This window comes from Psammomys obesus, unplaced genomic scaffold (genome assembly GCF_907164565.1).
Source record: "Psammomys obesus unplaced genomic scaffold, mPsaObe1.curated_primary_1811, whole genome shotgun sequence".
Lineage (NCBI taxonomy): Eukaryota > Metazoa > Chordata > Mammalia > Rodentia > Muridae > Psammomys > Psammomys obesus.
In genome coordinates this window covers 2,951,275-2,974,936 of record NW_026596149.1, presented here as the reverse complement: position 1 = coordinate 2,974,936, position 23,662 = coordinate 2,951,275, and the positions used below count along the sequence as shown (strand labels likewise).

At 47.3% G+C, this 23,662-nt stretch overlaps 1 protein-coding gene across 1 annotated transcript in view; it reads right to left on the bottom strand.

Annotated features, from left to right (window-relative positions):
• Nucleotides 1-10,557: 10,557 nt before the first annotated feature.
• The window catches only part of Pip4k2a (phosphatidylinositol-5-phosphate 4-kinase type 2 alpha), a 157,214-nt gene continuing 144,109 nt past the window's right edge, over nt 10,558-23,662 (bottom strand). The window contains exons 7-10 of the mRNA XM_055593810.1: nt 20,497-20,610; nt 15,454-15,697; nt 13,920-14,023; nt 10,558-12,689 (exon numbers count right to left, since the gene is read on the bottom strand). Coding sequence (XP_055449785.1) covers nt 12,609-12,689; nt 13,920-14,023; nt 15,454-15,697; nt 20,497-20,610 — 543 coding nt within the window. The 3' untranslated portion in view covers nt 10,558-12,608. The remainder of the gene's footprint in view (nt 12,690-13,919; nt 14,024-15,453; nt 15,698-20,496; nt 20,611-23,662) is intronic.

The following is a 23,662-nucleotide window of genomic DNA, read 5'->3' as shown; positions in this document are numbered from 1 at the left end:
TTCTTGGTGGGACACAAAGCCCTTTAAGACACTGAGGGCTTCATCCTACCCTTCAACAGAAGCCCTCCATAAACTCTTTTTTTGGGATAACCTCACATTCTTGGTGTTGACATTGCTTTTCTTTGCATTTCAATTCTTGTGTTTAGGTTACAAAACATGCTCTCACCTAATTTGAGTTTGAAATTTTGTAGAAGAGAATTTTGCAGTGGGGCCAGAGAGGTGACCTTGGCTGATAGGTCTGACCTTTGCTAACTACAATCCTCCACAGTGAGTAGGCTGGCCCCTGTGGAAGGTCGCCCTTGGCAGGTGAGAAAGATTGCCTGATTTAAGCCACAAGCAAAAAAAAAAAAAAAAGAAATTTCTGACACTGAGTTTTCTCTTTGGAACCTTGATTCTACTCCCAATCCAACCAGATTGACACTTTTTTCCCTTCATATGCTATTTCTTCTTTTTTCTTTAATTTTTTTTTCTTTTTAAACTCTTACTAATCCATCTAAGGATTAATTAGTCACAGCATCCAAGAATCTGGGAATTCACAGAACTCCCCCACCCCTCATCCCTGTGTCTCCCCAACACAGGGCACAGTAGTCATGAGCTTTCCTGGATTCCTACCAAAAGCAGCTTATTTTAATCATTTATATTACAGAGCCACTGAGGAACACTTTGGCAGGAGGTCTGCATGCATTCTGCCTTCACAGAAAACTTATGCTAGAGGCCATGGAAGAGAAAGGGATCACAGAAAGATGTTAGGTTGATGAGGTGACTTGAAGAGAAAAGATATATACACAGTGGTGTGAAATTTTCAGGTAAAATTCTTAACCCACGAAAAAGTCCACCACTGTGATGAGTAAGTGTGTGCTCAAGTCTGGCCTTCTCTCTATGTGGCTGGAAGTTGCTATGTCATCCACCTTCTAGAAACTTCCAACTGGAAGGCTGATGTGGAGCAAACATCTTCCGTTTCTTTCCCTTTTCTGCTTCCTGAGTCTGTTTCATTGGTTGCAAAGTATCCAAACCTTCTGGTCACCGCTTACTTCACATGTCTGAAAAGCCCTTTTTTCCTAGAGCACAAACCAGTTCTGCTTGGGGACTCACCTTGGTTCCTCTTGGGCCTTACCTGTTTGGGACCCCCTGACACGACTCTGAACGGATGTGTTCGGGTAAACACTGTGACTCTTACCCAGAGACACTGTGAGTTGAGAAAGACTCAGCAGAGTGCACATGCCTGTAACCCTGGAAACAGGAAGCAGAGGACTTCATGGTCATCCTGGTTACATAGTTCCAGGCTAGCCTCAGCTCTACAGTGAAAGTTTGTCTTCACAAAGCAAAGACAGTATGAGTCAGGAAGAAAGAGTAGAGGGAAGGCCAATTTCCTGATAATAGTTTATAACAGGAAAGAATGGCAACCAAGAATGAGGACAAAACATCGACAGATCCATGAGAACCAGAGAGCATCTATAGTCCCAACCATCTGCCATGTCAGCTGGAGTAGCTGAGTGTTCTTCTGCTGGAACCCCATAGTCATGGACAATTTCGGGGCTATGAGCACCTAACATGTGCTAATCTAACACTCAACAATCTTATTTCATTGCCACCAACATGGTTATATAAGCTGCATAATCGTGAAACCCAAGCTCTGAAGACCACCCACAGTCACAGAGCTGGGATTCAAGCTTGGATTTAAATGAAGCCATGTCTGTCCTCTTTTAGTTGTTAAATGCAGCAGAACCTTGGGGCTTTTCACTTAGATGGTGGAGTGTGCAAGATTCACTCCCAGGTAGCAGGCAGAGGGCAGGAACCTGGGACTTGTGACACAATGCCGGAGTCAGCCGCCATGCTGGCCTGGAAACCCCTTTGGCTTGCTGACTTGCACGTTGTCACTGACTTGTACAAGGCTTAACACATAATAGGAACCTCATAAAAGTTTGTTAAATGAGATTATAATGTATATTCTGCATAATCAAGTCCCGAGGTCTGCCTTTTCCACTGATCTGGAGATCTGTCTTGGCAGCATGGACTGTGTTAGCTCTGGCTTTACAAGTGTCTGGGACACCTGCCTGACAGCACGGCCATAGCCTCCTAACAGCCCTGTCCTGCTGCTGCTTGTTAGGGCTGCTGTTTGCAGACATGAAGCTGCTGTTGACATCTGACTCACATGTCTGGCGTCTGGTTTGTTTTTGCCCCTGTGAGAATTATAGTTGGAGAATAACAAATAAAATAAATAAATAAAACAAGTGAGAAATAAAAATGAGGAAGGAGAGGATGGTGGGGGTGGGAGTAGTTTCACTATCCCATTTTCACAGGTTCCTAAGTGCTGAAAGAACACTCACTCCAAAACTAATGAGGCAGGTTGACAGCTGGTCCGGTCCCTGGCCCCTCTGATTCAGACCAGCGCTGAGTCTGCCCAGCCAGCAAGCAGCCAGTGCCTGGTGTTGCCAGATTTATGAAATCTGCCTGGGGTGCTGAGCAGACAGAGGTGAGATTTCGCTCGTGATGAACCTGCAGCACCTGCTGTTAAATATGAAGGCTCAAAAAGCTGAGTCATCGCCCTGTGTGCTTCTCCACACACCTGCAGGACTCTATATGTAGGAAGATGGTACTTGAACCTGTACCTGGGCTGACATCTTCATGCCCTCCGCGTCCTTAGCATGTCCCTTGAATTGTCAGCACCGAGCGTCTTCACTCCGGAGCAGGCTCTAAGAAGTGGAACTTTCACTGTTTCTAAGTGCACTTGGTTTTGTTTCTAAGACAGTGTACATTGAGGCTGGTTTTGTGTCAATTTGACACAAGCTGGAGTCATCAGAGGAAGGAGCCTTAGTTAAGGAAATACCTCAAGAACTCCAGCTGTAAGGCCTTTTCTCAGGTACTGATCAATGGAGGAGGGCCCAGCCCATGGTGGTGCTGTGCCTGGGCTAGGGGTTCCAGGTTCTATAAGAAAGTAGGTTGAGCAAGCCGGGGAAGCAAGCCAGGAAGCAGCACCCTTCCACAGCAGCATCCTCCATGGTCTCTGCATTAGCTGCTGCCTCCAGGTTCCTGTTCTGACTTCCTTTGGTAGTGAATAGCAATGTGGAACTGTAAGCCAAGTAAACCCTTTCCTCCCCCACTTGCTTTTGAACATGGTGTTTTGTTGCAGCAATAGAAACCCCGGCTAAGACTGACAAGATCTTACTCTGTAGCCCAGGCTGGCCTAGAACTCAGCATCCTCCTATCTCAGTTCCTGCAATGACAGGATTATAGGTGGACGCAGGCTGCTCTACTGGCCTGTTTCCCAGTGCCAAGTAGTTAGGAATGAGCAGGGCAGGCAAGTTCTGCCGCTGGGTCTCAGAGCCTCGTGCCGGCTTTTAATTTAGTGGGTGTAAGTTCCTAAAATGAGGAGCTGCCTTCATGGACACATAGAAGTGTGCTTCAGTCATATCATTTCTCAGTACAGATATCTCACTGAGCCAGGGAAATGTTCTCCAGAAAACAACCATGAAACTAAACACAGCCGTAACACTTTCGAGTTTAATAAATGTTTGCAAATAGCAACTGGAGATTTGGTTAAGCATCCTAACCCAGAATTAACAATATAAGAACAAACAAAACCAAATTAAAAAATGATGCAAGGAATATTGGACTTGGCAAACAATAGAAAAATTCAAAATTGTATCAGCAATAGAGATGCAAATGTAAGGTACCCAAGAGAAAACAGAGTCAAAAACATCTTTTTGTTTTGTGACAGTGTCACTTTGTAGTCCTGGCTGGCCTTGAACTCACAGGATCCAGCTGTTTATGCCTCCCAAATACTATAGCGAAAGGTGTAAAAACTTTTTTTGTGGTCCAGAAATCCACTCGCCTGGGAGGTGTGTGTGTGGGGGGTGTCCGAGAACCGCACACCGAGCCAGGAAGAACTGAACTGCATCAAACTGTACCAAACTATTCTGTTTGGTTCCGAATGAGGAGGCTGCAGGATCCAGGTCCACCTGGGAGTGCCAGGAGTAGACCGCCTTCTTTGAGGATTTTATCTCTCTTGGCCAAGAGGGACGAGAGAGAAGCAGGAGCGGAGCAGGCAGGAGCAGCTCTGCAGTGAGCCGCCATTCCTGGCAATGGCAGGAGCTTCAGTTCTGGTGCCAGGCTGGGGACGGCGGGAGCTGGAGCCAAGCCGGCAAGGCCCCCAGGCGGGCAGGTCCATGAGTCCAGCCGTGAATGTCCTGGCAAGAGAAAGCCCTCTCCAAGGCAGCCCTTTACGTGTGCAGCTCCGAGAGACAGGAGCTCTTAGCCATCACCTGAGAGCAGCTTGTGCCTGTTTATTGGAGGTGACAGGGACTGGAAACCTTGGGGGGGGCGGGGCGGGGCTTGGGGGTGAATATATTCCATTGGTTGTGGCTGGAATGCGGGGGATTCTCAACCTGTGAGTACCTTGAGCGTTGGGGGTCGCCAGCCTGCCAAGTACCAGGGCATGCAGGCTCAGAAGAGGGAGGGAACGGTTCTTACTACTGCCCACCCCAAGCTGCAGATTTACAAGGTCTGAACATGCTCCACCTGGCCAGCTCCAGGCCAGTTCCCCTGGTGGCACTTACTATTACTTAGGATTTTATGCTCCATATCAAGCTATCTGCAAACTGGAAACTGTGCTTCCCTACTAATCTGGATGCCCATTTCCTTTTCTAGCTTTCTTCCCATGGCTGGGATCTCCAGTGGGATCTGGGTGCTGAGTTATGGTGACTTATTTTGGAATTTATTTGTTTGTTTGTTTGTTTATTTATTTTCTCAGTGGTGGGAACAGCACCCTGGGCTTTTCATGGAGTGGATGAGTGGTCTACTAGCAAGCCATGCCCTTAGATTAACTTTTCTAAGCCCTGCCCTTCGTGTGCCAAGATTCTGCCTTTATTCACCTAACTCACTGGCCAGCTAAGGACGAACAGCTACTGAACATGGCTATGTGTGTTAGGGTGCATACTTTCAATGTTCTATTCACTGATAACTTTATTTGATCCTCAGTTCCTGCTCATGCAGCTCCTCAAGACCAGAGGTGAGAGATTAAGACCCTCAGACTTCCTGAGTGTGAGACCAGCATGTGCACAGAAGTTGCCTGACCTGAGCATTTCTAATTACATGACATTGGGAAATGGGCCAGAATGAGACCACATGCTCATTTATCACCCTTTCATTGCAGAAACTGAGGTAGGAGGGTTCTGAGTTCTAGGGCAGCCTGGGCTACAAAGACCTTGTCAGTAGTCTTCTAGCTCTTCAGGATGTTGGTGGAACTTTCCAGAGTCCTCAATGAACATCCAATCACACAGATTTCCTATCAATCAATCAATCAATTAATCTATCTATCCACACATCCATCATCTATGTATTCATCCATTTATCTATCCATCCATCCATAATCTATCCAACTATCTATCCATCCATCCATCATCTAGCTATCAATCTATTTATCTATCATCTGTCTATCTATCAATCTATCATCTGTCCATCCATCATCTATCCATCCATCCATCTAGGTATCAATCTATTTATCTATCATCTATCTATCCATCCATGTATCTACTATGATATGTGTGTACAAGTGTGTGTCGGCCCGCTGTCGACCTTGGTTGTCTTTCTCAATTGTTCTCTACTTTATTTGCTGAGGCAGGATCTCTGAACCCAGAGTTCTCAGAGCTTGCCAGCTTGCCTCGGGGATCACCTGCCCCTGCCTCCCAAGTGTAGGTATTGGGAGCACCATGGCTGCTCAGCTTTAGCGTGGGGGGTGAGGTCCAAATCCTAGTCGCCACACATGAGCGGCACGTGTGTCTGCTGAGATGCCTCCCCGGTGTCTCCCCTTTATGTTCGCTTGCTTGTTTGTTTCCTGGTTTTGTTTTCTTTTGGCCTTGAATTTGTGGTCATTCTCCTGCCTCTGCTGCCCCAGTGCTGCAGTTCCAGGTGTGTGCCATTAAGCCCAACTTCCTTTTATAGATTTTAAAAGCTCTCTTGTTTATCAGGCTGATTTGCCACTTTAGGTAGCACAGATAGTCACCATTCATCACTGACAATTTATAACAAATGCTGCAGGGATAGATAGAGCCTTCTTCACGTTCTGAACTCTCAGGTAAACAGAGGCAAGTTCTACAGCTGCTGGGCAGGTCAAAAAGTGGACGTTCTCTGAGGTTGGCCTTGAGGGGAGGCAAATCTATTCTGTCTTCTCCAATGGGCTGGTTTTCAGTTATTGATGCTGTGAGAATGTTGTTTTGGGGGGATGTTGTGGTGCTGTATGGAGGGAGGAAAATGTGGAGAAAATAAACTAAAACAGAGAAAGCTCAATGTTTTGCTTTGTTTTTTTTGTTTTTCTTCCGGGTGTCAAGAACTTTGTCCTTGAAAAGGCCTTTTAGATTGCTGCAAGCTCTTGGTTGATGCCCAGAGCTCTGCCAGGTTGACTACGACAAGAACTGCTAGTGTTCGCCTTATGTTCACAGGCACATTTGCAGAGGATCTTTGCTTTTGATGTACACGGTCCATCAATAGTCAAGCCCTGGCAACTTGAGCATACCCAGAGTGCAGCCATCTTGGCCCATGTGTTGGCAGGCTGGCCTTAGACATGGCCACCACATTGTCTTCCCAGAGCTAGCCTAGACTATTGGCCATGATCTGACTGTGTGCTTGTCTTACTAATCTTTAAGGAATTGTGTATGTTGAGTGTTGGGTGGATGCCAGCCAAACATGTGTAGAGGTCAAAGACAACCGCTGGGAGTTGGTTCTCACCTTCTAATCTTTTTGTTTTTAAGGTTTTTTGAGACAGAGTTTCTCTGTTTCCTTGGCTGTCCTGGACTCACTCTGTAGACCAGGCTGGCCTCAGACTCACAGCAATCTGCCTGCCTCTGCCTCCCGAGTGCTGGGGCCAACCGTGTTTTGAGGCAAGGTCTCTCATTGTTTCTGTGCTTGTGCTGTGTGCTCTGAATCAGCCAGTTTTCAGGCAGTTCTGTCTTTACTTCCCATCTCTCAACAGGAGGAATTACACATGCGTGTCACTGTATTTGGCTTTCTGTGTGGGTTCAACGTGTTGAACTCAGGTCTCTAGGTTTCTACAGTAAGCGCTGTATGCCGCTGAGCCATGCCGATGGGCCCTTACTGTGTTTTCAATCCTCGTGTCCGTGTCCCAAGAATCAGGTAGAGGCCAAATACTGTTATGGAGTCTCCATACTGGTACTGATCTCAGCGACCTCTCCCACCTTAGTGAGGCAGGTGTCCCCTTTGCTCAACAAAGCACAAGGGTATCGCTGCCCCATGTCCCTATGGCAAAGGCCACTTTATGCTGGTGTTGATGCAAACAAAACCCTGTGGACTCTCCCTGGGCACAAGAGACAGGGTGGTGGCAGCAGCATGGCCGTGGCACAGGGATCCCGGGAAGGGCCCACAGGTCTTTCCTATGCTATCCAGTGGCTTGTTCTGCTCTTGCTATAGAAAGATGAACACAGCACCTGGAGTGGTCCGAAAGGAAACACTACAGTAGGGGACTTCTTGATGGGAAGCGGCATTTGTGATTGTGGAAGCTGATTAGACTTACCCTAACCCCCAGGTTTAAATCCAATTGAGGAAATGTTAAAAGAACAGATGAAGGGTGTGGCATCACGTGCCTGTAATCCCAGCACTCAGGCAGAGGCAGAGGCAGGCAGACTGCTGTGAGTTCAAGGCCAGCCTGCTCTACACAGTGAGCCCAGGATGGCCAAGGCTATACAGAGAAGCAAAACAGAGAAGAAATGAATGGCTTCCCTGAGTCTCCTGAGTCTGGCTAGATCTAGTGTGTGACAGCAGAAAGTTTGTCGGCGCTGCCAGCCCTGAAAAGCAGCTGCATTCCCTGTGGTAACATGCTCTCTTTGCCCATGTGCTCATCTATTTACTGAATTTAGGCTGCTATCACAGGACCGCCACCACAATCTGGAAGGTCTAGGGTGGAATGGGCCGAACAAGGGCAGCAAAGCAGGAAGCCGTGGCCTTCTGGAGGTGGCGCGTCCGAGGCTGTGCAGGGAACTGCCTCACTTGTCGGCTGGTGACTGCAGGGAGTGCTCTAGCAGGGGTAGGCTCAGCACCACCACAGCAGCAGCAGGTAAAAGCAATGCACATGTTAGTTGCTGTGAAAGCCTTACCCAGACCTTTCTGAGGCCTAACAACAATAATAACTAGAAAGTCTGAGAGACTGGGAGGTAGCTTAGTAGCAGAGCATTTTCCCAGTGGGTGTTTTAGACTCTGCGGCTGTGAAGTCTGTGCCTGCACCATGAACTTTGCCGTTGCAGTCTGGGAGGCCATGGGAAGTATTGCATGAATGGACAGGACTGAGTTTTCATAAAACTTTATTTATAATAATAATAAAAAAGCAGTGGGTTGGAATGGTCCTCTGCCAAGGGTTTTCTGGCTTCTGTTATTATCAGTAAAAAGCTGCCTTGTTTATAGATTAGGAGAAAGTATAGGCAAAAAGGGGAGAGACAAATGCAGGTCAGAGAAGTGTCTCACGTCTGTGAGGAGTGTTCTGGGCAGACAGCTCAGCTGGTAAAGGTCTTGCCAGGAGTTGTGCGCATGCTTGTAGCTGTGGTACAGGGTAAGTGGAGAGTTCTTGGAGGTCGCTGGCCTACGAGGTGAGCCTGAGGTCCTACTAACAGACCCTGTCTCAAAAATTAAGGTGGTTAGCTCCTGCTTCTGCGGAATGAGAACCAAGGTTGAGGCCGGGCCTCCACACACACATGTAAACCCACACATACCACAGATACGCTGCGAGTGTTCAGTGGGAGCGGAGAAGCCATTTCAGTCAGTGGTGCCCAAGCCCAACCACTTCTGACAGGCAAGCTCTGCCTCCACAGACGGCCACTCAGCAGGCTTAGGGTCTTTTTATATTCTTCAGAGAGGTGGACAGGACCCAGAATCGTTCGGGAGACGAGCCTCTGGGCATGCCCGGGGAAGGGTCTCGACTGAGTTACCGGAGGCGGGAAGACCTGCCACTCTGTGTCAGCGTCCTGTGTTGGGATTTTGGGTTGTGTAAATGGACCAGGGAGGCAGTTAACTGCACGCGTTTGTCGCTCTGCTTCCTGATTGTGCAAGCGATGTGCCCAGCGGCTTCAGGCCCCTGCCCCACCTTCAAATTACCCACAAATACAACTGAACCAAGCTCTTCTTGACCAGCAAGAACTTGGCACCTATGTTCTTAGGCAAATGCAGATCAAAGTTAACTACTGGAAAAAGCAGAAAACCATAACAACCACGGGAGTTCTGGGAAAACCGGAACTAGAAGCCCCAACCCTCACCAGTCACACACAAGGACATCAAAGAAAAAAACCTGCTCCATGAAAACATGCTAAATGGTTAAAAACATCAATACCAAAGATCTTACCAAGTGACTTCCACAAAAGCTGAGTGCTACCTATGGCTACTGGGAACCTCGTAGCTCTGGGACGCTGCAAAGCAGAAGGCAGAGATGGTGCGCGGTGAGACCGTGCGGTGAACCGGTGGCGGGAAGCTGTGTCTTCCCGTGCTCAGGTCGGCAGTTTCTATACTGGCCTCGTGCTCCATGTGAGCCAACTCTCACACTAACAACAGGAATCGGGCACTATGTTCAAAGGACACCCTACCGTGTCAACTGCATTAGAGCACGGTCTGAGAACATCGTGTGTGTGTGTGTGTGTGTGTGTGTGTGTGTGTGTGTGTGTGTGCGTGCGCGCACGCGTGTGCATGCGTGTGTGGAGACCTGAGGTTTGATACCAGGAGCCTTCCTCAATCACTTCCTACCTTACTATTGAGTCAGGGTCTCTTACTGAACTCAGGCCAGTCTAGCTTTGTCAGACTGCTCTCTCTTCTGCCTTTGGAGTGCTGGGATTAGTGGTGGGCTGCTGTTACAGAATATTTAACCACACTGTGAACCCCGAAATTGTGTTGTTTACTGGAAAAACCTGTTTTTAGTTGTGGAAAGGCACACACCTTTAATCCAAGAGCTTTCTGCTTGAATACTGTAAACAGGATTAAATAAAGTCAACCAGGAGTCAAGAGGTGGAGTGAGCACCAGATGACAGGGAGTGAGCACAGACTCACTAAGAAAAAACACAGAGAGGAAGAGGAGGTCAGGATGGAGAGAGACACACAGAGGTACAGGGGAGGGGCATTCAGTCTGAAGGAGGTTTTTTGAGCTGGCGTAAGGGGAGGAGGGTTCCTTCTGAGGAGCCGCTGAGGGGGGAGGTCCTCTGGGTGCTGTCTCTGCCTCTCTGAGCTGGCAGGCTTTCACCCCGGCATCCAGCTCTTTCCTGGTAAGAATCAAAGGATTAGTTTTTGTTAAGAACAACAGGCCGATATGCTCACCTGGCATTTCTGTTGGTGCTGGGGATCTTGGAGGTCAGTGCTTGTGTGGACAGTTTCATGTGAGCTACCCCGAGCCCGTGAAGGTGTTTTACTCCACTGTGCAAGAAGTCATATGTCACTGAAGTGTCTTACGATCAGTGCAGACGGAAGGTCAGGCCCTAGAGTTAAAAGCTGCCACATCCCTTTACCTTTTCACAGCACGGTTGAGGATACCCCGTCCGACTCACAACTAGCCTCCCGCACAGAGAAGCAAAACCATGAGAGTCATCAAAGTGCTTTATTCACAAAGCTTGGCTCACAACTTGAGCGCACTGTTAGCTCCTGTCCTTGCTCTTGTTCCAACAGCTGATTTGGATGACGGAGATGGTTACAGACAAAACCAAAGCATGTTTGTAAACGTCTAAAAGCAGACAGGTTGGCCACAGAGGGAATGCCACATCAGATCATGATGTGTACCTTCATCTTTAGGGCTGTGGGTTTGTCAGTTTGGGGATCAGAGGTTACGGCAGAGCTCCAAAATACTCAAACAGATCGGACACCACAGTTAACAGTGCCCGGAAACTGATCATACAGCCTCGATTATGTCAAATTCATCAAACACAGATTTGTACAACTATGTTACAGTGGCGTTAACGTTGTCAGCTAATGAATCTGTGGCAGGTCAATGCACAGGGGTCAGGGGGTGCCGACGCCGATGTCCAGATGCTGTGAAGGCAGCCCACACATGTGGGGCACAGCCGTATCTGGACAGACAGAAGTAAAGTGACTGACTGGGAAGGCAGCCTGGCCGGGGGCTTGGGGACTTGTAATAACTGAAGGGTGGATTTTTTTTTTCCTTTCTAAAACTGCCCACAGAAACCACCTCACACATCAGACAGGGACTTTTAAAGGCACAGCTGCAGCACAGCATGTAAGTTGGTAACGTGTTCTAAGCGAATCTAGTATTCTGTAACTTGAGGCCTTTTAGGGACACAGGGAAGTGGTGGATACATGATTGATGCAGGAAGGTTTTTTAACTTACTTAAACACGATCATCACAGTTTAGGGCAATGAACTTACATAACCAGATTTTGGGTTTAATCTTTTTATAAAAAAACCCATTAGGTTGATAAATACACATCTTAAGGAACAAAATCCTTTTGCTTTATGTGAAAGACTGTCTACTAAGTACTCTGAACAAAACACTCACTCAAAACACAACTGCAAGACATACCTCAAAACACAACAAACATTACGTTCCCTACACTGCAAAATGGCTTTACATGTAAACTTCAAAAATCACATGTTGTATATTAAATTTTTAGATTCAAAAATATCCCTGTTTTTCTAACCATGTAAACAGTAAAACTGAGGGTTTCAGTTAAAGGGATAATTCATAACAAAATTCCACTCCTCAAATGGTCGAACATAAACCTCGGATGTTAGGACTGCCTTCAGTCACAGGAGGGTCTCGCCTCCTCTTCCTGCGGTGGAGGTGTTGCTGCCATAGCCGCAACTATTCAGGGAGGTTCTACATCTGTTTGCAGAGTGAATTTCTGCAGCTCAGCATGAGGGCGTGACAATGAGTCTCCAGGTGAGAAGAGAGCAGCAGGCGGGTTTCCTGGAGGTGAGAGTGTAGACAGTCTCTTGGCATCAGACTCTTGGAAGATGAAAGCTCAGCCTGGGACCACTGGGGGTGGGGACACGAAGAGCCCTGAACCAGTTCACGGGGAATGCTAGCATTTTGCCTGGGGCTGTGGGCCTAGTGACCCACACTCAGGGGTGCTATTTCTGAGGGCCAGGAGTGTAACATTTGAAGTGATCTTTTCTTCCTTGTAATCATCACCACCACCACCACCATGATGAACAAGCTCACATCCTCCAGCTCAGAAAGCAAACTGACCTACAGTTTATCTTGAGGTGTTGCCATGGTGCTGTGCTGCCATGCATTTCCGCTTCCCCTCCCCCATAGGCTCGTCCCTTCATCTACCCAGTCACAGCTGGAATCAGAGGGGTTCAGTTGTTACAAGCTCTGATTCAAGCGGATTGGTTTTAATTAATTAATTAATTAAAAATGTGCTCGAGAGCATGTGTGCGTGCGCATGCACACGCGCACATACAGAGTCAGAAATAGCTAGGAGGATGCTGGGAAATACCAGGTAGCTGTTAAAGCGAGTAGCCCCCCACTTCAGTCATCTGGGCTTGAAGATGTAAACAAGGAGGTTTGCTTCCTGCAAGGTCGTGCTTCATCGAATTTGGTTTTCCTTTTTCCTGCAGCAAAGCCACCAGCTGCCTTCCGGTGCTCATGTCCATCTGGGCTACGCAGGAGGTTACGTCAAGATGTGCCCAATAAAGTCCAAAAAGCGCTTTGAATACTGTTCTGGATTCACAGTCGAGATCTCAGCTCCAGCCTAGGATTGTGAAGGAAAAGGATATTGATCAAATGCTCACGACTGCCCCAAATTACCACTCAGCTACAGCTCATAGTCTACAGCTATTTCCAAATGCAGCTGAACATTTAAAGCTAGAAATTTATTTTTGGGGGCAGGTACTGGAGATTGAACCAAAGGCCCTGAACATGACAGACAGAAAGTAACCTCATTACTAACCACACACCAACTCTAAAGCTAAGCACACAGCTAAGTGGCCTCTTTTGTGAGACTGATACTCTAACTAAGGACCATGCATGGAGACAACCTAGAAACCTGCACAGATTTAGGTCATGGCAGCTCTGTGTCCAAGTTCTCTAGTAAGGGGAACAGGGACTTTCTCTGACATTAACTCAGTGGCAGGCTCTCTGATCACCTCCTCCTGAAGGGGAAGCAGCCTTACCAGCCCACAGAGGAAGACAATGCAGCCAGTCCTGATGAGACCTGATAGGCTAGGGTCAGATGAAAGGGGAGGCGGACCTCCCCTATCAGTGGACTGGGGGAGGGGCATGGGTGAAGATGAGGGAGGAAGGGTGAGATTGGGAGAGACTGAGGGAGGAGGCTACAGCTGGGATACAAAGTGAAAAAATTATAATTAATAAAAAAATAAATAAATTAAGAAAAAAAAAAAAAAAGAAAAGGATGGGCTGCAGAGATGGCTCCGAGGTTAAGAGCACTGGCTGCTCTTCCAGAGGTCCTGAGTTCAATTCCCAGCAACCACAGGGTGGCTCTCAACCATCTATAATGAGATGTAGTGCCCTCTTCTGGTATGCAGGTGTACATGCAGACAGAACATCGTATACATAATAAATAAGTAAATCTTCGAAAAATAAAAAAGGGTGACAAACAACAAATGGGCTGGAGAGCTGGCTCAGTAGTTATGAGCACCGACTGCCCGTCCTGAGGTACATATTACTATGTTAAACTTCGGGAAGTTACTCCTGGGGCTGTCCCCGCCAGTTCCTCCCACTGGAAGCACCCCCCCACACACACTGGGGAGGGGGCAGTGGCATACGCAGGGGATATAGTCAAACATTCCTCTTTGGGGAGTTTCTCAATGGGGCCACAGCGGCGTGGGGCTATGAGGGGAGGATGTGCAGTGCTGGCGCCTCACTTCCTAGAGCAATCATGGCCGGGAGCTGAGAAGAGCGAGGGAGGAGGCGGCCACACACTGCACAAAGCGCCAGGGCCTTTGCGGGAGCCTGTACTCACGCCATGCTTCACGGTTTTTGCGGCGTGGGCAGCTTTCTTCTTTGCGTCGTAATGAGTGAGGATGTCAATAATCGCCATGAAGTACACCTCTTTTCGAGGGGAGTCTGGAAAGGGGGAAGCAGAGGCTGCACACAGCTGGCAGGCACGGAGGGAAGGAGGGAGAAGCCACACAGCCTGCTCTCTGAACCCAAACAAAAGCACCAAGAAGTCAGAACACAGCAGGGAGGCTGCCATCTGAGGCCTTCAATTTTGTTTTCGAATCTGCATTTCTTTTATGATACTATGCTGTATTTTCTTAGAGAAAAATGCTATTTTTAGAATTTTTTGTAAAACAAGTAGGATTAGTTATGCTTATTAATTAATCCCTTCTCATCAGACACTGAGATGTTTTTCCTTGGATAGACTATCAGAACTGGATAAAAGATTTTATGCCTCCATTGTCTACTTTCTATATAGTTTCAAAGAATATACTGTATCAATTATGAATAGTAAGAAATAGTAAACATAATTGAATGTACAGTCAATTATAATTTTCTTATGTTTAAGAAGTGATTTTGGTGGGTAAAATTAAAAATATAGCAAAATACAACCCAAACCTGCTTAGCTATATGCTAAGTTAAAAAAGGGAGCAGTGGGGGGCACAGATTGCCTATTTTATTATTTAAAAACTGTATTAGTAAAATGTTTTTGCCGTGGACATGCAGCTAAGGTGAAAAGCAAACGAAATGCCAAGATCCTGAGGTCTGAGGTGAGTGTGAGTCCGGGAGGAGGCTCACAGACCCCACAGCGGGCAGCAGGAGGGGCGGGTCTCACTGTGCGCAGGCCGCGTGTGACATGTCAACTCCACAAGAAGGACACGCCAGGGGCACAGTGGCCTGCACACACTTGCCTCCCTCAAGACAGATCTGTGACCCACTGGACTTCCGGAGGAGAGCGCCAAGCTTCTGTACTGCGGCTTGACTCGGCCTCACTGGTGTCAGACAACAGTTCCACCATGAGCTACAGCCACAAAGCGGCTTTCATTTGGAGAGAGCCTCTTGTTAAACTGCTCAGGCAGGCTTTGAGCTTGGGACCCTCCTCTCTCAGCCTCTGGGATACATGAGATTAGGGGCCTGTGTCACTGAACCTGGCATGAAAAAAAATTTTTAAAAATTAATATAATTTGGGGCATCTAACCTTTTGACACTGAGATATAAGATTGTGATCTACAATCCTGTCAGACTACTGCATTCAAAGCTAGCATGGAGTGCAAGCTGGACACATGTGTCAGAAAACACTGGACGTTTCTGTCATAATGCGTTACCTACAAATGTGCATGTATTATCTATAAAACATGCTTTGCAGTTTTCCCCCACCCTAACAGCTGGCATTCCTGTTCCCTTTAAACACACATCACTGTCCAATGTGAATGCCTTTGACTCAGAAGGAGTCTTGCATCGCAGCATCCTTATAACTAGGGCCAGAATTTCTGAAAGAAAATCGTGCAAAATCAAACCACTGTATATGCAGAGAAAGTCAGTAACACTGAGCTTACTCTCATGGCATTTAATTGCATAAACATCAATGTTTGGATCAAACTCGCCGGGAGCCAAGGGTGGTGAGCTGTTGAGGGTGTTTCCAGGACTGTCTGGTGGGGTCCCGACCGGGTGGGTGCTGTCGCTTTCCCCCTCCTCTTCCCCGTCGTTCTCCTCACACTCCACCTCCTCTTGCTCTGCTCGCTCCACGTCGTGGATGCCCACCAGGAGGCTGTAGTCCATGAGTTTTAACTGTGCAAGGAACTGGAGGGGGTGTGGACAGGTCAGTTATACCCTCACAATTGCTAGTAGTCAAAGAACTGAGGGTCAGAAGGACACACACCGGGGAAGGCTCCAAGGGAGTGGGCAGCAAGAATGCTAGGGGACCCCAGCCTCCTTTACGTGGTCCCCATTCTTAGGCAGTTTCTCTCATTGTGGCTGGTCCAGAGCTAGGATAATCTATCCCACCCCACAAGCGAAAAGCTGGCTTCTGAGACTGGCACTTACTATGTAGCCACCGAGGTCCTTATAAGATCAGGGAAGCGCCCAGGGAGGGGAGCCCAGCAATGAAGACCGTTACTGGGAAAAGCAGGGAGTCCCCGGCAGCCTCCAGCAGAGCGCCCTGAAACCTCCTGGAAAGCACTGGGAAACCCAGCATACTCGGAGCACATCATTATCACGCTGGCACCAACAGGTAAAAGCCCATCCATCCCCATCAACTGTGAATGAGCGGTGTCAGTGCCGGTGACACAGTCCCTCTGTATCCCTCCAAAGTCCTGCCGGTGCTGGTGCTGCTCCCCACGATGTCCCAGAGGTACCGTCCCACCCCCTTTCCTTTCCCACCGCGGCTGCTGAGGTCTGCCCCCTACTGCTGCAGGGCGTGGCTGGCACGTCCTGCCCTCTGCCTAGGGGCGGGGCTTCTCCAGTCGATCCCTTTCTGTCCTTTGGCCGGAACTTTGGTCTCCCCAAGTTCCTGCCCTCTCTCCCTCCCCCACCAGTACAAGCTTCCCTTTCCCTCCCCTCCCTCACTGTTTCCAACAAACCTGCATTTACATAATAGATCCTCGTCTCTCCATTAGCTCATTGTTTTATTTAATCAATCTGTCAGGTTCTCTGACTTTCCACACTCTTTCTTCTCCCCTTCATTTTCTTAATGAATTGGATATACACAGATACCCGAGGTGCAGTGTTCTGACTGAATCACTGACGTGTGGACAGCTTAGCTGAAAGCAGGCTGGCTCTGCAGAGCCCAGTGTGCGAAAGGGGGTGGGACACAGCTCACTCTAGTGCGGTGCAGCTTAGGGAAGGGCACGCCCACACAAAGAGCTTGCTTGTGACATGGTGAGTCTGAGGCTTCTAGGTGAAAGTGAACCAGAACCAGTCTACACAGTTCAAGTGGAAGGAGAAAGAAGCAACTGGGAAAGGCTCCCCACTCGCTAGCTGGCTCTTGTCTCTCACTAACTTTACTGCAAATCACCCCGGTGGCGGAGCGGAATGAGCCAGGTTCAAAACATTCAAGTAAAATCAAAACTCCGTGGAGAGAGGAATCCCACCAAGAAATCACAGTCTGAGCTCACAGGTAGAAAGAGAAGACAGGCTGGGGAACAGGACTCAGCTGTGGGGCTGGCGCCTTCGAATGCAGGAAACGAAAGACAGTATCTACAGTTTTTTCCCTAGTCATCCCTTTAAGCTTCTTGTTTACTTATATCTTTTTGTTTGTCTATTTGAGTTGGGGATCTCACTACTTAGCCTTGGCTGGTCTGGGGCTCAGGTATGTAAAGCTGGCTGGCCTCAAACCCATAGCCATGTCCCTGCCTATGCCTCTTGGGGTGGGGAGTAAAGCCACCTACCACCATGCCTGGCTTAACTCATGTGATTATTTTAAAAATATGTAATGTTTTAAAGCACATAGATTCAGAACTCCTCAGGGCCCCACTTGCCTTTTTTACAAGTCTTATACTGCCAGGCCTCTGGTCTACTCTTGTTTTCCCCTCTCATAAGATCTAATCTAATCTGATTCCTTTGTAATAAATTTCTCATTATGTCAAATACATATATTTTAATTTCCTTTTTGGTGCTGGGCCCTGAACCCAGGCCTTGTACATGCCAAGCACATAGTCCACCCTTAACCTTAACTCCTGAGCCAGTACCTTCCTCGTGATTTTAATGAGTATTGGAACTAACTCTTCTACCAGGCCATGTGGTCAAGGAGCAGGTTAAAGTCTCCTCTGAAAGTTTAAATGAACTTCCTTACCTTCTCAAACCCTACCTCCCAACCATATAAGATATGAATTAAAATTCCAATCAGACTGTTCAACACTGGACCACATTGTTCAAAACTGCCATCCTCAGAAAATTCTCAAAAATTTAATTAAAAATTATATTAAAATTAAAAACTGTAATCATCTTCCCTCAGAGTCTTTTCAGAACACAACACCCAGTTAGTTCATGTCAGTGCAGCTAGGAGTGTGGACTCTGAGTAGTTAAATCATGATCTGATTCAGCAGCTCTTCCGTCAGCAGCCATGGACACAACTTTCTCATCAGGCAAAGAGGGCTAGTGACGGTCCCAGAACAGAAGAAGCTGCTTTAAGACTGAGACAAGATAATGACTTTCTGGGAAGGACTGCATGTTCCATGGATGCTGGCCACCCTGCCTCTTGAGCCTTTAGTTACACAGGAAGCTGGGGGCTCCCTCCCGGATGCTGTGACCTCAGCATCACTGGGACTCTCCTCACTGTCACAACCAGAGTCAATGAGAAGCAAGTAGAAAACAAAAGGGAGTTTCGTTCCTTCTAAGATCTGGTTTTTTTTTTTTTTTCTTTTTTGCAGAAAAAGGGTTTACATATCTATACTGAGTGTACATATGAAAGCTATCTGGACTACAGGACCCTGCCCTGCATATAAACAAAAGAGAATTTTTATTGCAGGGAGAGGAAAAAAAAAAAAAACAATTAGAACAGATTTTGAAGTGACAACTATTTCTCTTTTCAAAGAAAAACAGACCATTTAACTCAGTTATAATAAACTCAGGCCTCCTCCGTCTCCTCTTCTTTTTCTTCTTCATTTTTTTTCTGTTTTGAGGCAAGGTCACTATGCAGACCAGGCTGGCCTTGAACTTATGGTGACCCCCTGCCTCAGTGTTCTGAGTGCTGTAGTGAAAGTGAATGTACTACCATGCTTGGTTTAAATTAAGAAAGAGTTTATGGAAACACATTCACACACAGGCATGCACACATACATGAACACACATGTATTCACACACACTTGAAATTTTAGCAGTCAGGCTGGTTGTCAAAATTGGAGAGTGTGGGACTTGTGAAAAAGAAAACTAGATTGAATGCTATTCTTGTTATCAAGACCAGATGTCGAGTTGCTTCACTATAATTATCTGCTTAAAGATGTAATGGCGCTTCGGCACGGGTTTCAAAAGTAAAGACGCTGCTATCAGCTGCTGAGAAACATTTTAAATGAGTGGACACTTTTTGCTAAGCCCCCACTTCCACAAAGCAGCTGTGTGTCAGAGCACCGTACACCGGATTAACTAGCTAAGCGTCAGTTGACAAAAACGCTGAGCATCCTCACAGAATTCAACACGAAGTCTCAACTGCCCTGGTTACATTCTCCCTGGGGACACATCACCTCAGTGAAGTGCAGCCAACAGGAAGAAAAAAGAAAACAGGATTTTTGGGGGGCAGGTCACAGATCACCCTAAGGGCTACTTACCATAATTGCTAAAACAATATTATTCTCAGGATCAAAGATTTCTCGATTTTATGCTACAGTTCTTAATTATCAGGTAGATCAAGTTGATTCTCAAGTAAAGAGGAAATACTTAACTAACATGCGTTTTTATAATAAGCAACTACAGCCAAGCAAAATGAACTGTTTATTAATAAAAGATGAGAGAAAAATGTTACAATGGAAAAGCAAACACCTCACTGCAAATGAACAAACAAACAAAACCAAACTACTCACTCATAGCCTTTGCAAGTAACTAATCTATGCATAAATATCAGGAAGATTAAAATGATAGAAAAAGACCTAAAGATAATTTAGAATGAACCTGGTCAGCCTGAGTGTCTTGTGGAGAGAAGAGCTATGAGAAGATTCTGAAGCAGCCCCAGGAACTGCTCAGCCTCCACGAGGAATCAAACGTGGGGCATTCATTCTTTGGTTCCAGTCATTCAAATTGTTTTCATTTAGTGACATGAGAAAGAAAATCTTTCCACAAAGCCATAGCAGATCTTAGTATGTAGGAAACAGTATTTCAAAGGGAAAAGGGAGCATATGAAATTAACAGCCAAGAGAAACCTAGGGAGTAATTGCCTAAATTAAAATTCTCATTGTATTGTCTTGTAACTCAACAAATTACAAGAAAATAACTTCCCTCCAAGTTTACCTCTAAAAGAATGAAATAAGAAAGCCCAACAGGAAAAATAAACAAAATGGTAAGAAGAGGGATTTAAAAAAAAATTCTTATAGAAAACAGTATTAAAAACAAACCTCTTTCATAACAGGCTCACTATTTCATAAAAAGCTCACTAGAAAGAAGTAGAACACTGGTCCTATTCTTGCCCCTTCTCTGAGGACCTTGTGTCCAAACAGCTCCACGCCAGTCCCTCGACCCGGCAGGGCTGGCTCTCGGCCTCATATGGTCAGCACAGCTGGTGGAGTAGCGAGGAAGCGAGCCTGTGGATGCCAACATGGGGCGAGCTTCAGAGGAAGGGTGCCCAACTGACACGGCTGGTGTTGAGAACAGACCGGCACTGCTGCCTTCCCACGCTGGCTGCCGTGGGTAGGCCATCTTCCCTCCCACAAGCAGGGCATCCGAGAATTCAGGCATGCTACGGGTGACAGACAGTGGGACTCTGGTTCTTGTCAAGCTGACTGGCCAAACTTCATCTTAAAACCAGAGCCTGTAACTCAGTTTGTTTATATGTGAGCCGTGGCTAATGTAGGATATACACAGTTTTGCCTTCATTTTAGATTCAAAAAGATTAAACAGATCCAACAGAGTTGATGGCGATACAGTGGCAAACCCTTCCTATTGGCTTGTCTTACCTCGACATCTTTTTTCAGTTTTTCCAGGAATATCTTTTTGTTGTTGTCATCAATATAAATCTTTTGGCCCTCATTGATGAAGTCATTATCCTTTAAGGTTGGCAATTCTTTGGCCTAGAACAAACAAGAAGGAGACTGAATAAAGCCTAGAAGCCACACATTCTCTCCAACCCAACAGGCAGGGGCAATGAAGTGTAAGGTGACTTGATACCAGCAGGGGGAGCCAGTGAGCACTGACCACTGGAGGCATCCTCCTGTGACAGGAGGGAACGTGAAGGTTTTCTTTGGGTTGCTTTCTTACAAGAAACCCTCCAGATACTGAAGGTGTACCACTGGAGTACTTTATCAGGGGCCCTCTATTGTACAGCCCAATACTACTCTCTGGCATTCTTGGGACGCCTAAACTGAACTCTGGTTACAATTAGAATGTTCCCTTGCCTCACAAAGTCCCATCCGTCAGCTGTGTGCTGAGTCAGGGAGAGCATGCAATCAGAGGTTTGGCACTTGTTCATCAAAACCCGGCTGCCCTCCACTACCCCAGGAGATATAATATTGTAATGGACAATGAATTAAGATGAGAAATTTTACCCTTTACAAGTAACCATGAGAATGAGCAGGGGAGTAATTGCACCTTGGTTCACCAATGCAAGAGGGCTGAAGAAACTCAAAGTGGAAGATACAGCAGAGGAAAAAAGGTGTTAGCCTGTGCCACGGTGTACAAAACCCAGGCGCCTAGTGTTAAGAGCATGTGGATTGTACTTCGAGCAATGTGCACTCTGGGAAAGTTCAAAGGCTAAACACGTCCTCAATTCCCTTCTTCAGCTGCGAGGAAGCCAGTGTAACACACTGTCCTTCTTCTTGGGCCAATACTGAGCCTGCATGGTTCTCTTTCTGCTAAGGAAAAAAATATCCATGGAAGCAACACAGCCTCCTTCCTGACTCCACACATTTTCCAACTAAAGAAAATCTGCTGGGCACATCCACTGAGTCTCCCTTCACAGGTCTGACTGGTAAAGCTTCCTTCTCCCTCCATAAAGAGTGTGTGTGCATGCGGACCAATACACACATAGACCAATATGCATCAGACGTATGCATGTGTGTATCACACACTTCAACATTGCATACTTCTCTGTATAAAGGTTTGGCAAGTCTCAGAAATTCAAGTTCTGCTCAATGGGAAGTCCCTGAGCTGTCGTCACAGGCAGGGATGCTACCATGAGCAATGCCGCTGTGAAGGACTTTGTCTTCTGTGGGAAGGAGGACAGTGTGGACACAGGAGATGCCACCAGAGTGAGAGGAGTTTTCATAGGCCTTATACCGAGTCAGTGTCCACTGCGTTGGGGAGGGTGAGAGACGGCACTAATAAAGACGTTTTAGTGCAGCTTACGCAGAAGGGTAATGAGAAGGGGCACTCGAAGCAGGACAGACCCAAGAGTACCAGGAGCATGGGTGTAGGTCTCTCAAAGAATTTCAGAAAGATGTATGTTAAAAATAGTGTAATAAATGCTGAAAAGGACCCCGAACGTCTTCCTTCAGAAGGTAGCACACTGATATTAATGCTGGTGTCACTTGTATTGGACTTGGAACTGTAAACACAGTGCATGGTGTTGGAGACAATCCTGACACTGCACTCTCTCCCAGAGGTCAGAGGTTAGAGGCGCACCGCTGTGCCTGGCTTTTACATGGGTGCGAGGGTCTGAGCTCAGGTCCTCACGTTTGCGTGGAACTTTACTCACTGAGAAAGCATCCCAGCTATCCAAATGGAGTTTTGAGGTGACTGAAACCCAAATCCCGAAGTTTCAGCAAGCGTCATTCTGAGCGCAGCGTGAGCAGCATCTTGCTGCAATGTAGAACCTAGAGCCCCTGAGAAGGAGGCGGAGCCCCCATGAAGCTCAGGGGCCAGTACCGAGAGGCTCCAGGTGGACAGGCTGACTGGTTTTATGCAGTTATGCGTTGGGGTTGTGGGGCTGGAGACGCTTAGAGATTAAGGTTTGCTTCTATAACTCCTTTCTATATGTAAGAAATTACCGGGGAGAGATGTTTTCATTTTGTTTTTGTGGAAAGTCAAGCTGTTTGAGATGACGCACCACACATTAAGCAGCAACTTACACACTGGAGGCATGTTTAAACCCGAGTCACCCTAACGAAGATGGACGCCATCTCAAGCTCCCTCAGTGAGGGGAGAAGTCTAACCTCGCCCCATAAAGCCCTGGCTTCCCGCACTGTCTTCCAAGCTTGCTTGTGAATTTCACAGGCACTAGGGATGTATTTAGATTGGATCAAGTTCAAAAAAGGGCAACCAGATTGGTTAAGGGACTTAACGGCTTATTGAAAGGATGAGGAGGCGAAGGCGGGTCCTTAGCAGGGCAGCTGTGGGCGTGGAGTCTCACGCTGGTGGGCGAATGCCGCCCTCCCGGAAACAGTGCTTCGGAACACACCCGGATCCAGCTGTGCTCAGTGCAGGCAAGGTGAGGGCTGGCTTCAGGAGCTCCGTCAGTGTGAAACACAAACACAGAAGCACAGCTAAGGCCTAGGCAGAAGGCCCCGCCCCACCGTGTAGCTCTCCTGGGTCTGAGTCAGCATCTGGACAACATGAGTGGATGTGTGATTGGTAGGCTGGCGCATGCCCTGCCCTGCGGTGAGCCTGCGCCCCACCTCCACCCAGGAGCTACAGATTAAAACACGGGGTTCTGGACACAATGGGGCCCCGGCTGGCTGCCCCGGCCACTCTTCCTGTGACTTGGCTTCTCATCTTCAGATAGGATCAGCAAGCAGAGGGTTACCTCGGGAACTCCATGAATCACGAGTGTCAAGGGGGGTCGGTGTGCGCCACACGTGGTGGCTGTGACCGCCCGTCAGGTTCTCAGGTATGGCTTCTTTAGACAAAGCTGTCACTGAGAGATCCTGAGCAAAGTTCTCTTCGTTTCCACAAGATGTCACATTAAGAGTTACATCACTGGCTGTGACTTGGGCCGGCTGCTGGGTCAGCCCTAAACCACTTCTTCAGCTGAGTGACGGGAAAATAACCATAGCTGTGTGACAGGGTTAGTGTGTGAGCTGACAGGGAACACACAGCGCTTGCACGCAAGAACTCAAAGTTGGGGTGCTCTCCACCCCGCTTTTTTCCTTCTGAATCTTTTAAAAGAATGGGCTCTTTTACCTTAGG